An 18,827-nucleotide genomic window follows, 5' to 3' on the forward strand; every position below is an offset into this window, starting at 1 on the left:
TTAAAAGAGAAGAACTCCATGTGCCACACAACTAGAGCTAATTTTACAAGAGTTTTTAGTTGGTTTAGCAAGTTGCTATTGAGTTAAAAAGCCAGTTTCCAACTAGAGTGAACTAATTGATGCATGTCAGCATTTAATAACGTATTTAATAAAATCCAATGCTTGTTTCTTGCTAATTTTGGGGTGATGATTTTAAAATAAGTACCTGTTTTGCTCAAGTACGTTCTCACAAAATGATGCATTTAGTAGCATTTAAACACCTGACAAACTGGCACAAAAAGTGATGATTTCTATCTTCTTTTGAACCGTGTTACAACTTTTTGTTTAAATCTCATCTGATCCGATGTATGAATGATTCTGAAGACATTATTAGATTTAACATTAGATTAGATTTTAAGGTTAGAACCTAAAGAGAATGCAAACATGATATTTTCTGCTACAACATCCAAACATTGACAGAAAGTTACAAAAGTAAGAGGGGGAGCTGTAAATGTTTAATACGATGCCTGAAATAGCAGCTGGGTTCAAGGCAGCCCATTATAGAGGCAGACACCTGTTCATTAGGACCATTCAGCATGATGGAGGAGGAAGTGCCTCCCTTGAACACATTTCCCTTTAAAAGAGGATTAGTGCTGGGAGAGCTCTTGATTCCAGCTGTCATTGGTTCCGCCGTGGCATCTGGATCAAAAAGCAATCTCATTTGAGCTCGGAGCGCCGTGATTGGTCGTGACAGACCCCGGTTAACCTTTGAGTGACAGCTTTAAATCCCTCCTCACATTTAGCGCCACCCCATACAACCAGATTTCAGAAGCGCACGCTCACTTTGCTGTTCCGTAAGCAGATGCTGTGACATGACCCTAAAAACAAACAATCGATAAATGGCAAAAGAAAATGGAGAATGGGGAAACAAATAAAACAGTTGTGGGACAGTTTTTATTGGTCCTGTCTGTTTATGAAAAGAACTTGTAAAAGGTATGAATGAAACATCAAATCATATGGCTTGTTAAAGTGTGCTATTACTTTTCAAAGAGATCGGACTGACCTGATAAAAATATCAAGTTTGTATAAGCTGGTTTGCTAGATTTGGACACTTTTTAGCTAAGAAACCGGCTAGTCGCCCTGATAAACACTAACTTGGCCAGTCTGGGAGACCATCCAAAACCAACAAAGACCAGTGAACCAGCTTAAGCAGTTTTAAGCCAGTTTTTCAGCAAGATATGGATAATAACACAGAAGGGCAGAAACATATTTTATTCAAGCACACAAATGCAGTTTTCAGCAAATGTACATACTTGCATTAAGCATGTTTCTAGCCTAAAGTCGTACTTTAAAATGTCACCGGATTAGATAACAAAACATCAAACCAGCGAGTGTTCACTTTATTATTAATAATAATAATAATAATAAATATATATATATATATATTCAATCACAAATACAGAAAAACAGTAATATTGTGTAATATATAGTCGAATTTACAATAACTGTTTTATATTTGAATATTTTTTAAAGCAATTTACAACTCTGATGAACAGAAAGTTCAAAAGAACTGATTACTCCACTAAAACTACTAAAAAAACATCTGGAGACTGATAAAAACATCATTTGTTTATACGTATGATTTGTTATATACCAATTGGTATGATATTTTGTTATCAAATGCAATGACATTCAGACATTTTTAAGCATGGCTTAAGGGTTTAAACCCTTCCTTATGTTCATGTGAACCCACAAGCATGTATGCAAAGTCAAGTAAATGCAAGAACCATCCTTTCAGCTCTAGTGGGTCTCTCTCTCTTTCACACACACACACACACACACACACACACACACACACAGTTGTGGTGTTGTCATGCCTGTGGGAGTGGAAGGGTGCGGGAACATCTCTTAAGAGTAAGTTACAATAATAGCCTACGTGACTAACAATAGAGTGGTAATGGATACCCCCAGCATTTTGAGAGCGCAATTTCCTGTCCCTGTCCAGAACAAGCCACCAGTAAGTTAAACGCTGTCAGTGTGCTTAATGTGTGTTATTGTGTCCATACACACACGCACACAGTACCAACTGTGCCAAAAAGTCATTAGTGTGGTTCCCAAATCCAATCAGACAGGGTCAAACAAAGGACACCTATCATTTCCCAAAGAAATTATATTCGAAGTAGAATTAATCCTACATAAGCAGTCGACCCTCACAGCAAAAAACAGCATCAAGTAGCACACTTGAACTCAGGCAGCAACAAATACAAAGATTAAAGGAACAGATCACCCAAAAATGAAAACTATAATGATTTACTCACCCGCATGCCATTCCAAAACTGAACACATGTCTTCTGTGGAACATAAAAGAACATACTGTCAAGAATACTGGTGACCAAACAGCTCCAGATCCCTTTTGACTTTCACATTGTTTTTGTCCATACTATGGAAGTCAAAGGGACCCAAAACCATTTGCTTACCAATATTCTTCAGAACATCTTTTATGTTCCATAATACAAAGTAAATAATACAGATTTGGAATGACATGAAGCATAATTATGACAGAATTAAGATTTTTGGATGAATTATCCCTCTTAGGGCTGCTGTCCAGAGTGCTGAATCTGATCTTACAGAGTCACAGACCAGCACATCTTCTCTCAGACGGACAGCCCATTGACCGTCTAATACATAATGTACACCAATACAGCAAGAGCTGCTAAAAAAAAAAAAAAGTCACAAACTGATAGGCCAGCTAAACAAATTACTAAGTCATGTTGCACAGATTTATATCAGTGAAACATTACTATTTACAGTTAAAATGAACACATCTGTGAAAGAACTATTACCTAGACAAGTTTGTGAGGTTCATGGCATTGAATCTGAAAGATACTGCAAAGTGTCTCAGCAAGGCTGCATTTATTTGATCAATAATAGAGTGATACAATTTAAAATAATTTAAAATATTTTTTTTTCCTGTGATTACTCCAGACTTTAGTCATATGACCCTTAAAAACCATTCATCTTAGCAATGTTGAAAAAAGCTAAGTGCTGCTTAACATTTTTTTCAGAATCATCTGATGGATAGAAAGATGCTGTACAATGTGTACAGTTTCTATAAAATGTGATTTCCAGAATCTAATCTTCAGGATATTATGTTTTTAACAGTCTGTTAAAAAAATAAACAAAGTTGTGTTTAGATTATAGTAAATGACTAGTGAAGAACAACTACTTACTGAACTTTCCAGGAAAATCCTTAAAAATATTTTGAGGCAATTTATAGCAAGTAAACTAGATCATATCTTCCATCAGACAGAAAATTATTACTTGGTTTTGGACAAATATAAATTCAGATCACACATTTCTGATCATGTATTCTGTGTTTCTATTTCAGATTAACAACAGCACAACAAAACAAAACAAACCTTTCAGATTTATACTGATGGTTTAAAGTCTGGCTATGTGAAACTAAGCCATACAAACGTAATACACCCATATAGACAAGCGGCGTTCTGCTGATTACATTAGAGATTTTCACTATAGGCTGTGGGTTGCACAAGAACAATAGCATCCCTTTGATTCACAATTCATTCAATACTCCCATCAATCAAGCAGATGAGATCCACTCAAAACGAAGAATCACTGGAGCAAAACAAACTAACCACAGGAATGAGCCAACAGACCAGAAACCATGGAAACAATGCACCAACACAAACTTTAAATGGACAGACCGGTATGATCCAGCCTGGACGAGCACATGAGTGAACACAGCACTCCCTTGCCACCTGACATCTCAAATGCTCCAATAAGCATCAATACACTACAGTTCCCCAGTGAGACCTCACTACCTAATGGCTTACACAGTAAATGGTTCTTCTTATCGCTGGCTGATCTGGTTGAGCCTACAGTCTTAGAGGTTTGTAGTGACTCAGATAAGAGAGACTATTAAGACTAAAATCAAGAAACAACACAGAAATGCACCAGATGATTAAATCAATACTGGATCGCACCACAATACAAACTGTTTTGGGTCAGAAAGATTTTGTAATGATTTTAAAAGAAGTCTCCTTTGCTCACCAAGGCTGCTTTTTATTTGATAGAGAAATACAGTAAAAACAGTCATATTTCTTTTTTATTTTATTTTAATTGTAAATAAATGAGTTCAATTTGAATACATTTTAAAATGGGATTTATTTAGCAGATTTTGCAGCATCATTACTCCAGTCTTTAGTGTCACATAATCCTTCAGAAATAACTCTGATATGCTGATTTGATGCATAGGAAAAATTTATTATTATTATTATCCATGTTAAAAACTTGTTTCATGCTATTTTTTCAGGATTATTTGATGAATATAAAGTTTAAATGAATGGCTTTTATTAACATTCAAACAGACTCAACTACTGGATTAGAGTATGTCAGTTTGTTTATACACAGGTCAACCATTGCAGACAGGACAGATACTAAACTTCAACAAGATGACCACTGTATAAAAGCTTGCATGTGGTTCACAGAACTGATAATCCATGCATCCTTTCATTTTTAACCACAGCACAAAATATACAAGCACATTTACAACCTATTATTTTTAAAGAGATGATAATCCACTTTATGAGCAGTGCAGGAGTGAGAAAACTAAAGGCATGTCAAATCTGAGTGCTGCGTAGAGCTGGAGATATGTATGTGATTATGTATATGATCTTATTAGATATTGCATAAACACTGACAGGGGGTTTCCTATAAGCAAACACAAACAGTATTCATTACATAACATTTTCTGCTCCTGAGGTCCACAACTGCCAATGGGAACTATGCATCAGATAAAGGTGTAGTTTATTATATTCTTAGGAGGATGAAAGATAGGGAGATGGAATTGAAAAGCGAACTAATCACCGTTTATAAACAGTGACTTTTTTCTTTTTTTTTTACATTTATTTAATTTAGCAAATTTCCATTTGAAATAAATGATGAACTTTCTATTCATCAAAGAATACTCTAGAAAGATATATAAAGCAGCATGACTTTTTTTCAACATTGAAATGTTTCTTGAGCAGTAAATCAGCTTATTAAAATTATTCTGAAGGATCATGTGACACTGAAGACTGGGGAAATGATGCTGAAAATTCAGCTTTGCTCACATAAATAAATTCTACATTAAAGTATAATAAAATAGATTAGAGCAGTAAAATAAATTTCCAGAATCTTGCTGTTTTTGCTATATTTCTTTGTCAAACAAATGCATTTTAAAAAAATCATACCAACCCCAAACCTTTGAATGGTAGTGTAATTCAGTGTCAACTATTGACACTTACTCCATGCAAGTCAGTTACCACTTGAAAATGCTTGCTCACTAAATGCTAGTGGAGACTTAAAGGTCCCATGACATGAAAATTTCACTTTATGAGGTTTTTAACATTAATATGAGTTCCCCTAGCCTGTATATGGTCCCCCAGTGGCTAGTAATTTCGATAGGTGTAAATCAAGCCCTGGGTGTCCTGCTCTGCCTTTGAGAAAACAAGAGCTCAGACGGGCCGATCTGGAATCTTGCCCTTATGTCGTCATAAGGGGAAAGGTTACCTCCCCTTTCTCTGCTTTGTCCGCCCAAACATTTACATTTAATTTAGTCGTAATGTCAGCACAGGCGTTACAAACAGTCATATACGATATGGATTCGACAGCACTGCCACAAACAGTGAGTAACAGTGTTTATTAATGCCTGATCTGTGATCAGTGATTTTTAATGTGTACCTAATTATTCAAGTTCACACAGACTTTCTTTCTAAATCATTTAATACTGTTTATGCATCAGTGAATCAAGCCAGTGACTAAACGATCAACTTTACGTTGTTTCTCTTAGTAGCATGAAACAAATCTGTCATTTAAATTGTGAAAAAAGAAAATAATCCATGTCATGGGACCTTTAAGAAAGCATCATAAGGACCAAAAACCAAACAGACAAGCAAGTGTGTTTGGTATCACTTCATTAAACAGTAATTCCAAGGCATCATGGGAGGTGAATGTTGCCCAGTGCAACGTGATCTGACTGTCAGTTCTTCTACTACCCCACCAGAGCAAAGAGAGCGACTTCAGTCCAAAGCTATTTATAGTCCCCCATGAATAACGTGAGGCTCTTCAGGATTTGCATGCAATCAGCTTCAGATGAACTGGTGCCTCGTCGCACTCTCACATTTCTGCACTCATTTTGACTGACCAGCACACACAAGACCCACGCCCCTCCATTGCTTCACTATACTTCTCTTGATATATACTGAAACGATGCAGGAAATCAAAAGTAAAAAAAATAAAAACAATCATTTTACTTCAGTAATCTGATTTATTTCCAACTGAAGCAGGATTTTCACGAATATTCCAGACACCAGATATTTTCCTAAATAACATGTGACATCACCTGAAAAAGAAAGCTGTTTCAGAGATGGAGCAAATTATTACATTTTGCCAAAAGATTATGGAGATTGAAATAAGGGTAAATTTTTATTACCATGCTGGGATCTATAAAAATTTTATCAAATATGTGAATTGAAAACTACCAACAATATTATCCCTGGAAAACAATACAAAAAACTGCCAACACATCAACAAAAATGGGAGTATAAAGAAATAAATCAAATAAATTAAATAATAATAATAATAAACAAATAAATTAAAATCACTCATCCAAACCAGTAATAATGATAACTTAAAAATAGAGGATAAAATGGTGAGACATAAGTTGATAAGAATTGATATAACTGTTAACTTTTTTTATTCTGTGATTGAAAAAAAACACACACACACAACTGCAAAATGTAAACTTTTGGGCCAAAAAAAGTCTGAATTACAAAATGTAAATTTAGAATTGTAAAGAAATCATTACAAAAAAATAATAAAAGTGAAATGTAAACTCGCAATTCCAAGATATGAATTTGCGATTCTGATGGACAAAGGGCTGAACTGTGCAATATAATCTCGCAGTAATCATTTTTATCTTTTGATTTTGTAGTGGAAATAAGATTCCATTGTAAACACAATGAGGTTTTACCCAAGCACATAAATCTAAAACAAACTGAGAAACATCAAAGCATTATGCATTTATGGTGGAACGCTTCTAAACTGATCAGCCTGTTCTCTCTCAGTGCACTAGGTCAGTCTTATGTAATAGCGGCAGCACTATACGGCGTCTCAGCTCTGTGACGTAATGCTCTGTGTACTACACTCACGCTGGGCGCTTCCGCTGCACAGGAAACTGGCTGTGTATCACAGCATGTTAGTTTGAGGTCATTTATTCAGTTTTAGTGATGAGTCAACAAATGTATCTTGGATCTAGAGCATGCATAAGTATAAAACAATATCATTTTCATAACAAATTTCTAGCATTCATTTTAAATTTAGTTTATGTTTAAGTAATTTTTGATGTGCTTTTGTCATTTCTATTAGTTATATTAACAAAAAAATGAAATAAAATAAAATCACATGATGACAAATTAAATGTGTGGACAGCAAGAGAGGAGGGGTGGGTTAGAGATAAAATGAGAGAATAGGTAATGCTAGGTGACAGAACATGAACGAGTCATGAATAGGAAGGCGAGTCGAAACGAGAAGAGGGCAGCCGTCATACGGCTCGTTCCAAACTCAAAGGCTTATTTAACTTAATTACGCAGCCTTCTAAGACACACAATCCCAGAATGCATTGCAGCAAGCTTAGTGAATTAATTATAAATCCACATACAATTAATTCCATACTGACAAGCATTGAAAATCTGGATGTAATAACGTATAACATCCTATTTTATCTACTAAATAATTCAGTTTTTTTTTTACTATTTTTAGTAATTCAATTATTGTGAACAACATGATTTATAGTATACATTACTGCATGAGTTCCCAATTTTCCAAATCCCTAAAATAAAATTGGATGTAAAACACAAGTTTTTAAGTTATCTTTTTAAGTTTTAAGTTACATGACATGCAAGTAAACAAATAAAATATTTTATATTTTATGTATGTATATAATGTTTTTATTGTATTTTTTAATTAAATTATTACTAAGATTATTATGCATAACTTATTATAAAACATGAAATATACTGCTGTAAAATGAATATTGAATAATTATCACAAATTTATTTTACACTACAAGTTACAATATTAATGTTGTCTTAAATTCCTAACTAATGCAAGGTCTAAAATACTTTACTTAAAAATGTTCAAACCCTGGAGGTTATAACATTTCAGATTGTCAAGATTTAATTTCGCCAGAAAACTGGTGAAGTGCCATAAACGTCTTTCCACAAAAAAAGTTGGAAATGGAACATAATTCCGCACTTCACTCTGAAACATGAAAACTTTAAAAAAATATATATAGCAGTCTTTAATCTTATAATAGCACTAACCTTTATCACGAGAGCAGATTTATTTAAATTAATTTTGCAACCCTATATATATATTTTAAGTTTACATTTGGTTTCATTAATTATTAGCTTTTTATCAGCTTACTAACCCCCTTTTCACTACTGCATATGTAGTGGTGCACGAGATGCGATGACAATACAAGTGTCATTGCATTATAATGTTTTTGTTAACCTATACAGTTTGAAGCAACTAGATGCTGCGCTGCTGCGATGTTCAATCAAAATATTGCGGAAAAAGAGAATGTGGAATCTTGTTTACATCAAAACTGGAACCAAGCCATTTTCACAGAACGCATATTTCACACATTTTCTAGAGAGGGACATCTTCTATTACTGTTGCACTCGCTCCTCACCCAATAGAGCTGCATGTTTAGAAAGCCATGTAAAATTAAGGCGGGTTCTGGTTTTTTTTCAAAAACATATCTTGAGACTTTATGGTGGGTTTTCCCCATCCTACTGCATCTCATGTTTAAATGAAAAATGTACTCTGTGTTATTGGCTTTCACCCCTTTGTATTAGGGCTGCACGATATTGGGAAAAAATGACATTGCAATATTTTATTTTTCTGTGATATATATTGCGATATGAAATCTAATCTAATTTTTTCTTACAAACAAAAATGGGGTGAGCACACTTATATTCTCATTTTAAATGATTTAATCATCGACACCATCATGTCAATTGATTAATATGCGCGAGGGAGAGAGAGCAAGACAGTCGTGTTGTTTGAAGACGGTGAGCGTGCGGCCGGGGCTCGCTCGCTCTCTCTCTCTCTCTCTCTCTCTCTCTCTCTCTCTCTCTCTCTCTCTCTCTCTCTCTCTCTCTCTCTCTCGCTCTCTCTCTCTCTGCCCTGTTAAACTGACAGGACTTAAAAACACATGCAAATGATAAACTTTCACTCTATGATGGTTAAGCTGTGCAATTAATCCGCGAATCACATCTGTCAAGGGCCGGGGAGCAGCCGGCCCGTACAGTTAATGAATAACGGATCAACTACGACAGCCTCCTGCGATGTGACTATCGTGGATTCGTACATCGCGATATCGATGCTTAAACGACACATCGTGCAGCCCTACTTTGTATTAAGCTATGCATGTACACATGATGCTGTTTTGTTTATAGTTCTTGAAGCTACTTAATTATAATTGGTTTATAAACATTATTTTAAATATTATGCACTTTTTTCACAGTCATATTTTATTATGCTTTGAATAAACGTGCATTAGTAATATTTTGCCCAATGCGCCCTCCTGTGGCCTCAGAAGAGAAGCCAAAAGCTTTTCTTCACCCTAACTAAAATTATGCATTTTAAATTAGAATATAATTCGAATTTTGATCATATTTAATTGCAAATTTGAATTTCGTTTTTCAGCCATTTTGACAGCCCTATCTCACTACTATGACGACATAGTCGGTGAAGGTCCCGTTCATATATGACGCTCTCTGCCCTATTAGCATATACACAGCCCTAATTGAGAAGCTGCGGTCCGTCATTACTGTTCTCTTGCTGTAGCTGCTAGAGGTACAATGTCAGCGCCAAAGAGCCATTAAAAAATTGTTGTGTGTTGGGATGCACCAGCGAACATAGGAGTCTCCATAGACCGATGAGGACACAGTGGTTAACTTTTATTTTTGTAGGAAATGTCCCGAAAAAAAAATGGAAAAGTCCTATTCATTTGTGCTAACATTTTACACCAGACTGCCTCACAAACGAGTATCAGCTCAGTGCTGGAGTTGTGCAAAGATTGCTTCTGCAAGAGGGATTGATACCAACGCTTCGCGCGCAAACATCCAGACTACGGAAAAAAGTAAGCATCATGCATTTTATTTTCCAAAACATCTTCTTGGCTCTCTGTAAGGGTAATGTTGCTAAAGCTACCATTGTCTCTGCCTGTTTTCACTAATGCTGCCTTCATGTGCTACCAGAATGATCGCAAATAGGTGCATTTGGAAGTAATTTGAATTAATTTGAAGACAAGGTCACCACCAGTTAAACCATAACACCGGTATGCCACAAGCATGAGCTCTTGAAGCTCCAGTAGGGTTGCCAGGGTTTCATAACAAAACCTGCCCAATTGCTACTCAAAACTAGTCCTATCACGTTTTGAGCATGTTTCCCTGGTAAAATTCGCATTTTAGTGGATTAATATCACGTTATTGGGGTCGCTTAAACATGCAGGAATAAATGCAGACTTGGCAACACTGACTGCTCCGCACTCGTCTGAAAAGGGAGGCAGGAGCAGCTGCTCATTTTCATTTAAAGGGGACAAACGCAAAAAATGTTTTGGCTCATACCCTAAAAGTGGCAATTTCATTCTATAAAAAATTATCTGTGGGGTTTTTTGAGATAAAATTTCATATACACGACTTAAAATATTGTATCAATGCATTCTATGGAACCTTTAAAAAGCAGATAGGCCTACCTACTGTAGGCAGATCGCTAGGTTTTGGAGACGCACGCTCCACCTTTGGTTAACCAACACCCAGTGCTTTTACAAACCAGTCCATTAACATCTCAAATACCAGCTAGTGTGCTGATGGAAGATGCTGATGAGCAGGACAGAGCCAGTTGGTGTGTGTTCTGCGGTGTGGATTAAGCCTTGCTGCGGCCCGTCCCCCCGGAGGCAACCAAGATGTGTGTGTGGGGGAAGGGGTCTCACAGAGACTCTTTACATGGTAGCGGGGGATGCCGTGTGTATGAGCGAGAGTCCCATCACTGACCAGCTGAGGCATACCACTGACAAACACTGCAGCTAATGCACTGCACAGCAGCAAATTGCCAGTTCCAGTCAGGTTGACTTCCGGGAGTCGGAGGTCTACGGTTTGCTTGGAAACATGTCTATACAATGAGCAAGATACTCAGGTACTTGTTTAGCAAATAAGTTCGATTTCTATGTGTAGAACTGTATTCTGGACATAAATATGTGTTGCATTTGATAACCATAAATGTTGGTGACACATTCTCTTCCTGTCTAAATTGACAGTACTTAGCAAAAATAAGCCGCAACGTGGATTTTTAGTCAAAAGTCTGGCTGGCTGACTAGTGTGAATAGTTGAAAAATGATAAAATAAGCATAAAACAAACAACAAGCATTAAATGAGGCAATATATAGTAATGGTTTGGTCAAATTTGAAATCAAAAAGTAAGACTGATTACCACTTGGTTAACTGCTAGTTAGTCAAACTAGTTCTTCAGAGACAGTCTTAACATGGTGACTATGTTCATGCAGATGGACCCTGAAGCAGACAAGCTAATTGAAAATGCAGTATAATCTTGTCCTATACGTGCCATTTATTTTCAGTTTTATAAAATTGTTCTTAATCCTTAAATGAGCATGAAAAAAAATTAAATAACTATAGAAAATACTTTTAAAATATTAAATAAAGTAAATTAAACAAAATGTCATTTTACCTGTTTTTTAACTCTCAAAAATCCACACTCAATTTAACAAAATTCAGCTTTTTTTGCACATCTAAACATGAAATACAAGTAAATAAATAAATACCCAAGTACTCTTTTTCCTCATACTGTAAGTACATACATAATACAGATGAGAAGCACACACTTATGAATACCAATTTGAGTGCACTCACTTTCCCTGTGTGCTAAAGGTGCAACCCCCGGATGATAACAGCAAATAGGCAACAACTGCTCTCCTCTGTACAATCTCTCTCAGTCAAATCCCCTAAACGTCCTGTCTCTCATTCTTCCTGTCTCTTTCATAGGCTATAAACACCTCCCCTGGCACATTCTCACTTTCAGCTACTAAAACTCTCCCTCACTCTCGCTCTCTAGCTGGATTTGTTTCAATTTCTTTGAGGCTCTTCCAGTGAGATGACAGGAATTTGGCAAACACTTCTACAGGGGGCTTCTTCATCTCTTCATTCTCCCAGAATTCCCAGATTTTGCTGTTTGCTGTTTGTGTGTGTGTGTGTGTGTGTGTGTGTGTGTGTGTGTGTGTGTGTGTGTGTGTGTGTGTGTGTGTGTGTGTGTGTGTGTGTGTGTGTGTGTGTGTGTGTGTGTGTGAAAGAGAGAGAGAGAGAGAGAGACCATTAAAAAAAATTCATAGAGGAGCATCCTGTGGCGTGGCTACCACATACACACTGAGATTTATGATAAAACAAACACAGCTAAATATCTCATTAGTGACCATTCACTCAACCAGTTATCCTGCTTGTTTCTCCATCATCACCTTAACTAGACAAAAACTGAGAACCACTGTAGTGAGCAAATGTCATATAATGCATAAAAACATGCTGTAAGGTAAGATGCAAAAACTGTTCATTCTGAACATCCTCAACATCAGAAAGATGCACTAATGAACACAATTTAGATTATTCACACTTACATATCAACAACACCAAAAACTCGTCATGGCAATGCACTACAAAGGAAGTTTGACAGTTTCTATCATTCCTAAATACTAGAACAACTAATAAAAAGAGTAAAATAAGTCAAATCCTGTGTTGTTTTTGTCTGTGTGTATCACTTTCTTCTCTGCAGATCCTTCTGAAAAGGGGCTAAAGTTTATTTTTAATAAGGTTTCTGGTTATTTTAACCTTATTTTAACAGACTGTGGTATGGATTCCTCACATTACCATACATCTTTATAAACAGAATAGTTCACACAAAAAAATTTAATTAGCTGAAAATGTAGGGAGTTTCCTTCTTCATCTGAACAGATTTGGATAAATTCAGCATTATATCATTTGCTTACCAATTGATCCTATGAAGTGAATGGGTGCCATCAGAATGAGAGGCCAAACAGTTGATAAAAAAATTAAAATAATCCACATGTAATCCACACATCTCCAATCCATCAATTACAATTATAGTCTTGTGACGTGAAAAGTTGCATGTTTGCAATAATCAAATACATTAAGACATTTTAACTTTAAATCACCACTTTTGACCAAAATAACAGTCCATAATCCCTAATAACGCTCCCTCTATTAAAAAGTCCTTCTCTTGTCATTCTCTTACATTGAAATGCACCAACATATTAGTGTAGAATGGTTTTGGACTGTTTTTACATTCCTTGTTTTGTGCATATTTCTCTCCCAAATCAGAAAAAAAAAACTTTTTCACTGGAGGAAGCATTATTATGGTTTAAGGATTGATTTAAGTTTTGCTTTTAGAAGCAATAGTTTAAAGTTAAAAATGATGAACTGGAGTTGTGTGGATTACTGTGATGTTTTTATCAGCTGTTTGGACTCTAATTTTGACGGCACCCATTCACTGCAGAGGATTCATTAGTGAACAAATGATGCAAGTTCCTGGAGCTCTTGGAGTGAACAGGCCTTTTTTTGGAAGAGCTATAGATAAGCTGTAAAGTGCAAACTGTAAACTACATTTGGACCCAGCATTTTAAAAACAAGAAGCATTTACATAGAAGTCTTAAAGGCACAGTAACAAAAAAGGCCTGTTCAGTTCAAAATTAGACAATCATTACAGAGGTTGTCTGCAAATGTAAGCTGTAAATGTACAGACATGAAAGCAGTCTATTGAACTGGAAATAGATAGGAAAAACTAAACTATGACTGTTTTTGACACATAAAACCTGGACGAACCCTAGCAACTTTAGTAGAAAGAATAAATAATGCAAATTATGATATAACCCCTTTAAATAACCCAAATGAAGGCATGGCCTTGTGGACCAGCGATGAGAATGTGATCAGGCCTTGAGTCACATGGCACGGGCAGCGGCTCTGCACATTCACTGTTCAGTATAAGTAACAGTCAGAGGCCAACAAGCCGCCGTGTTGTTGTGTAACTCTACACCTGCCGATTGCACACTACTCTAGAAAAGATCAGAGGCCTCGTGACAGCGTCCACACTGATGCTAACCAACCATCACCCTCCCTTACATGACATCAGCACTTGAGTGGCTAACATTATCTCTCTCGCTCTCTCGAAACTATGAATGGTGGAAGTGTGTGTTTAAGAGGGAGGGATCAAGTGACTCACCTAACACACACAAACACACCAGCAGTGAGGTAGCAGTCAGCTTTACGTCTGTGACTCATGTTTACTTCACTTATTGCATGGAATCGGCTCTATTTCCATGCTGCAGTGTTAATATTTACCTAATGATAGAAGCACGTCTACACACCCTCGCAAAAAAATCCATGAACTAAAGATGCTGTACTGACGCTGCTCATAGAACTGCAAATAATTTCCTGTTTGAATTCTGAACATTTTGTTTAGTAATTTGTTGCACAAAGTGACTAAAACAATAACTGGGGGAAATCAGAAAAGCCATAATTTACCTTTAAAGAGCTTAGGAATAGCAAACAGAAAGAAACATTTTCAACGATCTGGAATCACCAACTTAAAGCTGACCAGCTTTATATTTATTTATTACACACAAAAGGGCCGCTAAAAATACACTACTAATAATAAACAATTCAGATCTTTAAAGAAGCGAATGTCTCATATGCAAACTACACTTTGATTTGTTTAATGTAAGCATCACTACAAATAAAAAACTCTTTAAATGTTTGACTCTCCTCTATTTTGATTTCTAATTGATTTGAACTACACTGTAAAAAAAAACAAAGTTATTTTACAAGCATTTACTATTTCAGTCTCTTCGAAATAGTAAATTATAAAACTAATTACAAAGAAACGGCAAGTTTCAAGACATTGAATTAAACATTGCATTGTAAAGTGAAGATCATTTCTACACCATTTTTTGTGTTTTTGTTTAATATCTATCCATAATAAAAAATAAATTAAAGCATCTTGCTTTGCCAACAAAAACAAACAGACTTTTATCAACATGAAACCAGAACTTTCTAAACATGAAACGAGTGACAGAAATCTTTACGGTTGTATATTGCAGGGGTTTTCAAACCTGGCTTCCCCAGGGGTCCGCGAAAAGGTCCCAGGGAACATTTTGGATGAAATAGTTATGATTGGTTGTAAATCACGAGATTCATTATTAATTTTTTTTATTCTATTCCCATCCCTAGATATAGTATTCATTAGATTTACACATCTAACATAACTTTAACATAAGGTATGAAAAAGATACACTGTTAATTTGATACTTTACATCTTTTGGTTTTAATACTGTGACAATGCAAAAAGCAATGTTGTTTTTATAATGCTATTTTTCATGAACCATTAAACATTCAAATATACAGCTGTCTTTGCATTTTAAAGTGATAGAATCCCCCACAAGGTCGTTATAATATTATCTAAAGGTCAGTGTGATAAAAAGTTTGAAAGCCCCTGCAATTCTGTACTGTTTCCTCTATAGCTGTAAGTTAAGCAGTTCTTAAACCTCCACAAATGAGCCCAAGAACACATTTCTCACAAAATCCAACCACTCAAGACCTATAATAGCATTTCACTTAAATTAATTTGCAATTATACTGGAAACAAAGTTAAATCCTCCATATTTCACAACTGAGAACAATCATTCAATGGGTTTGTAAGTCAGCGGACAGCGCCGTGGTGCTGAAATCTCTAGCGCCGCAGCCTCAATGCTCAGGTCAAAACAACATTAGATATTCACATCGATTAAACTGGAATAGTGTGCTATTGTGTTATGAGCTGTCATATGAAGTGTGCTCTAGTAAAGGTGAAAATGGCGTGCAATACAGTTCCAAAGCCAAGAGAATGAAGCACAGGCATGATGTCCATATGACTAATAAATACAAATGTGATTCTCACCACTAGACATCACAACAAAACCTCAAACACTCAAGCTCTCTGTGTCAAATCAGATGAACTGGGGATCATTCACACCATTCCCTCTCAATCCTTTGGCCAACAAGTCGAGATTTATTTCCATAAAGTAAGAATCCATAAAGCTCTTACTTCAACATGGTCTGCTCCTTCTCCTCCTCTTTCTTCTGCCTGTCCATGACACCGAGGATGATCTTCCTCTCCTCCTCGGTGAGGTGGCTCAGATCCGGCATCTCCGGCAGGACAGGCCCACTGCGGGGCCCGGCTGGAGCAGACATCTTTACACCCCGATGCTGAAGAAGATCAATAACCAGACTTAATCCATGATGAATGCAAGGTCTATCTGATCAATCATCAGTGGGATTTGGTTGCTCAGGAATCAAAGCATTATAACCCACAGCAGCATCTCTGGTGACCATTACAATGCTTTAAAACACTAAAGGAGGTTAAGTTATTATACTACTATTGAAATTATAACAGTGTAAGCTCTTAGACTACATAAGGTGGATTTTACAGCATTAGATCAATCATTTTCTGAGCAACAGAACAGAAGAATGGATACAGCTGGTCCTTTTGAAGGCAATGGCTTTTGAAATTATATGTAATCCTGTTTAAAATTCTCCTCTTCCTCAATACAAAAAGAAAATGAATAAAGCAACGATGCATTATGAATAAAATAGCAGATCTCAGATGTTATTCCAGATTTCAGTGAGGATGTGAAATCGCCTCTTGCCTTTTATTTGGCCATCATCCTGTTCAATCCTGTCTAACCCATCGCTGTCATCGTCCTGGAAAAGTTCTTTTGCATCTCATAATAAATGTTTGTTTCCCTTTTGAGTCCCTCTGCGCCGGTGCCGCGCTTTTCTCCAGGTTTGGAAATCCTTGAAGATATCTTAAATACACAAAAATGGATGCAGCGACACAGAATCCCAATTGGAAGTGTGGGCGGAGCAAAGCTTCGCGGTCGGGAGGCGAGTTAGCCAATCGTAGTATGGCGAAGGCTTAGTTATTAATATTCATGAGGTAGCGTTTGCTTTCGGGAGGAAACGACTCGACGTCAGCGCGGCCTATTTCACATTCAAGAGCACAGCATTCGCCATTGGAACAGAAGAACTAGACGTCAGCATTACTCAATTAATATTCAAGAACCAAACCTTATTCTTATTCACGGGCAGGAAAAAAAGTTTTTCACATTAGCAACGTATTTTACTTTACCAGAGAGAGAGAGATAGAGAGAGAGAAAGAGAGAGAAACCTGCATGAATTGCAGTCTTCAATGCTCATTTAGTTTTATTTTTCTGGAGTCTAATGTGGTTTCACTTTCATCAATTAGAGAAATGTGTTTTGCAAAATAGTTGTTAAAGTCGTATATTTAACTTAAACGAGACCCTGGACTACAATACCAGTCACGGGTATATTTGTAGCAATAGCCAACATTGTATGGGTCAAAATTATCGATTTTTATTTTATGCCTAAAATCATTATGATATTAATTAAAGATCATGTATCATGAACATCCTAATGTGATATAACATATATATATATATATATATATATACATATATATATATATATATATATATATATATATATATATATATATATATATATATATATATATATATATATATATATATATATATATATATATATATATTCTTTTTCGAGATTTTCAAACAGTTGTTATCTCAGTCGGCGAAATATTAACTTATCCTAACACAACATACATCAATGGAAAGCTAATTTATTCAACATTCAGAAGATCTCAATTTCAAAAGGTTGGCTGGTTTTGTGTTCCAAAATTATAAAACTGATCAATTTGATAAGGAATCTTTTTTTATTTAGGAACCAAGACAGCACCAATGGAAGATGAGAACTGATCGTCAGCATGACCCAATGAATGCTGAGGAATCAAGACTTCTCCATTGGACGGCCAGGACGCAACGTCAGTATGACCCAATTAATATTCATCTAAACCTTTGCCATAGTAGGACTCGCAATTTCATTGACCGCCAGTAGAAAATCATAGTGAAAAAACGGACTGGAGTCTACACTGTAGCTGGATCAGCCATACATTCCAAAAATAACCTGAGCAGGGTCCGCTGCCAATAGGAAGTATAGACCAATAATGCGTCAAATTATTTTAATCTTCATGGAATACTACTACATCCTTTTTAAAAGATGATAAGGCTCAATTACATTTTAAACTACTAAATAAAACATCATCTTGCTCATTTCTATTTACAGCAAATGCAACCTATTCCTTTCAGCTGAATTCATGCGCATTAATTAATTAAAATATTAATGAGGCGATTCTTGATTCCATATGAGATTGATACAACCAGGCAAAATGTAGCACAACCTTTATTAACATCATATTAAACATTACTAATTCAGTGCTTAATTTCATTAGTTGATGCAGTTTTAAACAATAAAACATGAAATTTTACTCTTTCAGGTACTGACCTGTTCAACATTGTACAATGTAAATAATTTAATAAACTTACAGTGTTACCATAGTTTTTTTTTTTTTTTTCAAAGCAACTGTTTATGACTGTATATTTTCATTCCTGACCCTCAATTTCTCACACCTTTGGGTTGCACTGATTGTAGATGAGCTTTAAACAAGAGTAAATTGAGATGATAGGATTATGGGCTAAAACGGTGAAGTGTATTTTATATCTTATTAAATAATTAAGTTGTTTACAGGAGGTGAAAACAGTGCTTGTTTACCTACGCAAACAATTACAA

The 18,827-nt window shown here is 35.8% G+C and overlaps 1 protein-coding gene across 1 annotated transcript in view; it reads right to left on the reverse strand.

The window, feature by feature from the left end:
• LOC132157950 (regulating synaptic membrane exocytosis protein 2-like) overlaps positions 1–16,993 on the reverse strand; it is a 47,447-nt gene extending 30,454 nt beyond the window's left edge. Inside the window, exons 1-2 of the mRNA XM_059567193.1 lie at positions 16,811–16,993; positions 16,210–16,370 (exon numbers count right to left, since the gene is read on the reverse strand). Coding sequence (XP_059423176.1) covers positions 16,210–16,355 — 146 coding nt within the window. The 5' untranslated portion in view covers positions 16,356–16,370; positions 16,811–16,993. The remainder of the gene's footprint in view (positions 1–16,209; positions 16,371–16,810) is intronic.
• Positions 16,994–18,827: the final 1,834 nt, after the last annotated feature.

The sequence above is a fragment of the Carassius carassius genome, chromosome 15 (assembly GCF_963082965.1).
Source record: "Carassius carassius chromosome 15, fCarCar2.1, whole genome shotgun sequence".
NCBI classification, from domain to species: domain Eukaryota; kingdom Metazoa; phylum Chordata; class Actinopteri; order Cypriniformes; family Cyprinidae; genus Carassius; species Carassius carassius.